At 40.8% G+C, this 7003-nt stretch overlaps 1 protein-coding gene across 8 annotated transcripts in view; it reads right to left on the reverse strand.

The window, feature by feature from the left end:
* Window positions 1–7003, reverse strand: part of LOC106820813 (proteasome assembly chaperone 2-like) — a 24841-nt gene that overhangs the window by 7561 nt on the left and 10277 nt on the right. For 4 of the 8 annotated variants that reach the window (XM_014825798.1, XM_014825422.1, XM_014825497.1 and 1 more), the window contains exons 2-4: window positions 4352–4399; window positions 3708–3867; window positions 3128–3186 (exon numbers count right to left, since the gene is read on the reverse strand). In XM_014825798.1, the coding sequence (XP_014681284.1) occupies window positions 3128–3186; window positions 3708–3867; window positions 4352–4396 (264 nt within the window). In that variant the 5' untranslated portion in view covers window positions 4397–4399. Of the gene's footprint in view, window positions 1–3127; window positions 3187–3707; window positions 3868–4351; window positions 4400–4732; window positions 4801–7003 lie in introns of all 8 variants that reach the window. The other 4 variants (XM_014825643.1, XM_014825712.1, XM_014825952.1 and 1 more) reach the window with 3 other exon arrangements.

Below are 7003 nucleotides of genomic sequence, written 5' to 3' on the forward strand. Positions count from 1 at the left end.
CTATTACTACTAGTACCAGGAGTAGGATAATATAAGATTGCTATTGCTAAGAATGCCACCTGTTGGCGGCAGGAGTAAGATAATATATGACATTATATAATATAAGATAATATAGTATATGTGTGTATATATATAGTGTGTATATATGTGTGTATATATATACGTGTATATATATAGGATAATATATATAGTGTGTATGATATAATATAGAATATAATATAGAAGTCTATATTATCTTACTCCTGCCGCCAACAGGTGGCATTCTTGTCAACAGACAAGACCATTCCTCACAGGCTAGCCACTGTTTGAACGTGACGGCTAACGTAAACCACCACCATAGTCAAACGCTATAAACCATGTGTGACGTCCAAAGCTATATCTCCATAAAAAGAAGAGGTATGGAAACAAAGTAAAGTTTGAGTGTGCGGTGGATGCCCAACGCTAATTTAGATGTAATTTTTATCGAGTTGCATGTAATATATCATCGGTAAAATTAGGCAAGCAAATGTTGAATTTCACGTGTTTTGGACTGTCATACTCCTCCTATATTATCTTACTCCTGATAATATAGATATAGTCTATATTATCTTACTCCTGCTAGTACTACTACTTGTACTAACTACTAGTAGGGTGTCACTTTCCCCCGGGCATAGACGGAGGGTCACGTGATGTGGCTGCACTTGTGTTAGGATTAGGGTTAGGGTCAGGGTTAAGGTTAGGGTTAGGGAAATAAGGCCATGTCTAGCAAGTATGACTGTGGAATCTTTCCGTGGAAGATTTGGAATTTGAAGCGTACGAAGTGACTAGTGCTGCCATCTATTCCCCGGGGAAAAGTGACACCCGTACTAGTAGTAGTAGTACTAGTAGTAGTAGTACGGGCCCATATTAATTAGGCAGTGGCTACGGGTACGGCAGTCCATTCGCTTTCATACTTAACGGGAGAAAGATGGCGGCGGCGGCGCCAGATTTCGAAATAACGCATTGGGAAATAAATTCACGATTTGAGAGTTTAGATGAGCTAGAACCCTAACCTTAACCCAAACCCTAACCCTAACTCCAAAAAGGGGCTTCAACGAACTGCAAAGTATGGTTTGCAGATGCTACAAATAGTAGTTGAGTGATTGGAAATGTAGCGACTGTGGTTGCATAATGGGTTAGTCGGCGGTAGCGCGTTTGATGTAGTATGGATGATGAAGATGAGAAACGGTGGAGAGAGAATTGTTGTGCATGTGGGACGTGAGTGTGCGAGGCACGTGGCTGCGTGCCTCTGTGCGCGTGCATGTGGGTTGAGAAACAATAATACTATTTGCTGACCACAACTGCTTGGACTTTGGAGTTTTCATTATTCATCGCTACAACTAATCTACTTTGAACCGGGTAACGTCATCATCGTCGTTACATTTTGGCGCCGTTGACAGTTAGAACCGGGTTTGCGGACATAACTCAAGATGCGACCACTACAAACGATTCACGAGCCACGGAGCCATGGAAGATAACTGGAGAAGGAAGAAGAGAGCAAGAGAGACAGAAGAAGAGCGAGAGGGAGAGACGGAAGGAAAGAAGGCAATGCCGAGACGCCGAAACAGACAGAGCAACGGAAGCCGAGAGAAGAAGCTAGAAGAACGAAGAGGAAGATATAATGCCGTGGTAGGTGATGCATTTTTCCTAGTATAAATTTCGCTGTGCTAACGCCGTTTACTGTCGCCTGACTGCTAAGTATACGGACGATATTGCCTGTTGCACATTTATGTAAATAGACCGCGGACGGTTTGTGCCACAATAGACGCGTTATAGGGTGCATAAGGTATAGACAGCGTTACAACTTACACGGGCTAGGATAGATAGTGTGGCACACGTGTGATAAAGGGCGAAGAGGGAACGTATTCGCGTCACGCGTCACGTTTAACGTGTGGAAAATATGCGGCTAAAGTTATGTCTCTGTAAAGACAAGTCGCGTACACGGTCCGAAAGAAGGACTACGAGGGATTTCTGTGGCAGCATATATACGCTGGGAATCCTCGACATAACGTGTCAGGGAGCACGAAATATAGATACACTCGATGTGTAAGCACCCTAAGATACTATGGCGTACCTGAACGATATAAGGATTCGTTCAGTCACGCCATATATGAAGGCACAGTTGATAATCGTATGATATCTAGTTATGCACAGGTGTATAGTTGGATACTATAGAAGGCTGGCGACACGCTAATGGCAAGCACAGATGATGTTATTTTGGGAAAAATGTGACGCTGAATATGGCAGAGTATATTTAGTTAGGAACATGTTGTTATGACATATATATAATAGGCATGTTAATACAGTAAATGAGTGAACAGTGTTTGTTATTGTTACATATCGATAGCATATGCGTCGCATACACGCGTGTGAATCCTGCGGTTTAGGATGCAGAGATGTTGTAAGCTGGAGCATGATGTTGAGTAAGCATATATATATATATATTACATACATAATGGCAGGGTTGTTTAAAGATCTTGAGGAGAGGGATATTACGAGTGACCTAGGTTTCGATGTATGTGATTGATCACACATACATGGAAGGCATATGGTCATTAGTGATATTCGTTGTGGATGGAGTTTTTCAGTGATGTTATGATACCTATTTTCTTCCATTGTATTTATTGCGTATTTTGGTATTTCAAGGTGTTGTGTTGTGGGGTATTGCAAGGGAGACGTGTGTTGTGTTGTGGGGTATTGCAAGGGAGATGTGTGTTGTTGTTGTTGTTTTCTCGATATATTAAGCAATGAAAAGTTTAGATCATGGTGGTTAGCTTGGCAAGTCAGGTCAAGCATGTGGATTATAATTTATATCAGAGTGGTCAGTGGGATGATTTCAAATTCAAAGGGCTGTGTATCCCATCGATCTGTGTATCTGTGTATCGATGTTGTATTATAGTGGTCATATGGATTTTTGTTCAAACTGTATTTTTGTATATGAGTGTATTGGTGTTCAGTGAAAAAAAGAGCTTCTTAAGAAGCTCTTGAATATAATTGTTGCCTTTTATATTCTTATTTCTATCACAACATTTTTGATGTGTGTCTGATGAATGAACTTATTTTTAATGCCTACAATAAATAATAAGCCACATCCTGGTTTCAGTCTTACCTTTACAAATGGTGACCTCTGTTGTATGATCACAAGTTGCTTTTCAACTGCCACGTACACTGTTAAATGATAGGTCACCTATAGTTAGTCAACGATTAATTGAAAGGTAGACAGATTATTACAATAAGTACATCAATAACCACTAAACTAAAGAATTGGCTATTCCAAACCTAAAAAGACATTCAGTGTTTTGTAGAGTACGTAACATTCACATTTTTCAAACACAATGGAAACTTCCATATCATCCAGGGGCCTAGTCTCTGGAGAAGGAGAGCAACGTGTCAGCTCCCACCTAGATTTTGGAGCAAAATAAAAAATAAACTAGGTCATAATTGTAAGTAACTGAAAATGAATATAATAAATAACGGAACAAAACTGCAAACTACAAAACAATTACAAATTATAAAAAAATCACAATTATCCCTTCAGTCTAACCATACCCTACGTATGATTTATCTTTTGACAATTCCCCCACCCTCTCCCTAGGAATTTGTTCAGCCTACCTATACCTTGCTTGACCCTGTCATCTATCTATATCACGAGCCTGGAACAACGAAACATTACACACTAGAAAACTCACCTTCACAACTGGTTGACAGCTGAGATGAATTTGTGTATGGGTCTGCACCCACTATGGGGAGTAAAGCCTCGTGCTCCATGTATCCGACTTTCTTTACTGGAAATGTTGAAATGAGAAGGTCCACTGCCATCTGCCCAACATTGCCAAATGAAACTGATGGCTGCAAAACGTTCCCACAAAAATTCATTTTATATTGTAGTCGAAAGCGATTTACAAATATATTTCTGTAAGTTACACAATATTAGTCTTCTGTCTACAAAAATGATCTATGATCTAACATTTGTTATATTATTTTCAATTTATATAGTTCGAGACCACTCTAAAATGCAGCTGGTCGTAACAACTGGACAACTAGTGTTCGGTTACATGAGCCCTATATTAAGTTGGGCCTGTTGGGGAGTGTTACTCAGCTGAACTTTCTCACCATTAGAGTTATATCTTTCTAATAAAACCTCCACCAACATCCCCTCACTGCTCTATATTATGTCCCGAGCCTATTCTCATGAGATATTGTGCACTTAAAAATGGGGTTAAATAATTTTGTTGATAACCACTGCATAAACATTTTACCATGTCATACATTTCCATAATGGCCTAACAACTACTAAAGGTTTTTGCTATAGCAGCTGCAACTCCATACTTACCAAAACTAGCATATAGTCACTCCAGTCTAGTTCACTGATTGACATCACCTAAAAGAAGTGAAATATGAGTAAACAACATCAAGCATCATTAACCTGAAATATGGCAAATTGTTTCAAACTGCCTGTTGGCATATACCACATCGCTGAAACATAGTACTAGTAATGCATTACCATAATAGTGATGCCATGACGATGTCATCTGGTATCGCAACTAATTGCATAGCAGCACCCCCTAATCAGTATTAAGGTTACTATTATATATACTCCTGTCGGCATATTATTATTAATACCCCTTATTAATACGCATTTTGAATGTATAGCCATAGCCATTTTGGAGCTACGCGAATCAAAACTTCAGACGACGTTCTAGCCACAAGTTACCTTCTCGCCTTTCACTACGCGACGAGAAGTTCCCACAACGTGAAACAGTCGTAGGGCCTAGTCCGGCTCTGTATACAAACAACGCTACACGGGTACTACACAGTACTGACAGTGACGCTGAGAGGATCTATGTCCCCCAGGGTACTGCCGGAACGTACCCTGGTACTTCAGTCTAATACTTGCAGGACCGTACCTCGCCTACTCCGACTTACGAGGTCTATTGGAGTTCGCCTACTGGCTACCTTCCCCTAACCCTACCTACACCCTACACTAGGGCCTGTAACAATTACATAAGCTCTTCGATTTCGATCCTGGTTCTCCGCATATTAGACACCGTTCGATTCGATTCCCAAAATATGAAAAATTTTCATCTCCTATTTTTTTTATATTCTTTCATTACTTCTTGCAATAATAAATTCATTAGAAATTGATTCATATGATACTAAATTGAATGATATGAGCTAGAGAGATTATGTAGCAGGTTATACCTTACACTGCACAGCCGCTGGGATAACATCTGTGCAGTAACACACACTCCACAGCCTAAGTATAGCCGTAGTGCCGCCACTCCTCTTCGAGGAAAAAGTCGGTATCGAAGTGCAATCGCGCAAACATAGCGGGCGCATCCCGAAAAAATATCCGAGGTTGGCGGATCGGATCGGAGAGAGAATGCCCGATCACCGATTCCGATGCCGGCTGCGAGTCGTTTACCAGCCCTAACCCTATAATAATCAGATTAGTTACCAGGGTACGTTACGGCAGTACCCTGGGGGACATAGACCCTATGAGCGACAGTGACAGTGTCGGTCAGTAAAGTACACTACCGTGACTATAGTACTACTACTAGTACTACTAGTACTACTATTAAATGATTATGAACTGTACAAACAGTCGTAAAACCATGCCACGGGTGTGGTAAAATAAGCTGAACGCGAATTTGAGTACAAATTGGCAAGTAACATAAAGAATGACTCTAAAAGTTTTTGGAAGTATGTACGTGGGAGGACTTCTACAAAAGATCGCATAGGCCCGCTGACGGACAGTTCCAGAACAATTATCACAGACAATTCACATATGGCAAGTATGTTAAATGACTATTTTGCGTCCGTGTTTACCGTCGAGGACACGTCCAACATCCCGGAGCCTACACAGAAAATCGCACCAGGAGACCCAGTACTTGAACACATAAACATTAGCAAAGAGGTTGTGAGGACCAAGTGTCTAAAACTGAAGCCTGACAAGGCAAGTGGAGGTGACAATATACCACCGCGTGTCCTGAAAGAGACGGCAGACATGGTGTGTGAACCACTACAGATGATCTTTCAACAAAGCCTGGACAACAGCTACATTCCAGACGAATGGAAGAATGCCAACGTTACACCCATTTATAAGAAAGGCCCAAAGGACCGTACCTGTAACTATAGACCAGTCAGCCTAACGTCAGTTTGTTGCAAATTAATGGAAGCATGTCTGCGTGATCATATTGTAGACCATCTGGAAAGAAATTATCTCATGAACGACACACAGCACGGGTTCCGTTCAGGAAGATCATGTTTAACAAACTTGCTTGAATTTTTGGAAGATGTCACCAACCGAGTAGATAAAGGAGTCCCCGTTGATGTGATCTATCTGGATTTCCAGAAGGCCTTTGACAAGGTCCCACACATGAGGCTTATAGAAAAACTGAAGACACACGGCATTGAGGGCATGGTGGTGAATTGGATAGCGGAATAGCTCAAACTCAGAGGTAGACAACAAAGAGTGGTAGTAAATGGAGATCAATCCGACTGGAAACCAGTTTTGAGAGGTGTCCCCCAAGGGTCCGTACTTGGCCCTGTAAAATTTTTGGTGTATATATAGATTACATTGATGAAACAGTGGTGAATAACCTCTCCAAATTTGCAGATGACACCAAGTTGTTTGGGATTGTAGGAACACCGGAACAAGTACACAGGCTGCAACAGGATCTGAACTCTTTGTTTAAATGGTCAGAGGACTGGCAAATAGTGATGTCACGATCATCACTTATACTCGATCATCGGTTGAACAGTGGCTTGAACCAAGCGCTTGGTTATCAAAATCCATAATCGATTTCATCTGGAAAAACAAATTTCAATTCTTTTTTCTTTTTTTTAAACTTGAACAAGAAAACTTGGAAAAGTGATGAGAATCAGAGATATCATCGCTACTATACAAGTTATCCTGTATAACATACATGTATTATACACACAGTAGTAAACAGTGCAAAACAAACAGTAAACAGGGCTAAAA

The sequence above is a fragment of the Priapulus caudatus genome, unplaced genomic scaffold (assembly GCF_000485595.1).
Source record: "Priapulus caudatus unplaced genomic scaffold, Priapulus_caudatus-5.0.1 Scaffold0, whole genome shotgun sequence".
Lineage (NCBI taxonomy): Eukaryota > Metazoa > Priapulida > Priapulimorpha > Priapulimorphida > Priapulidae > Priapulus > Priapulus caudatus.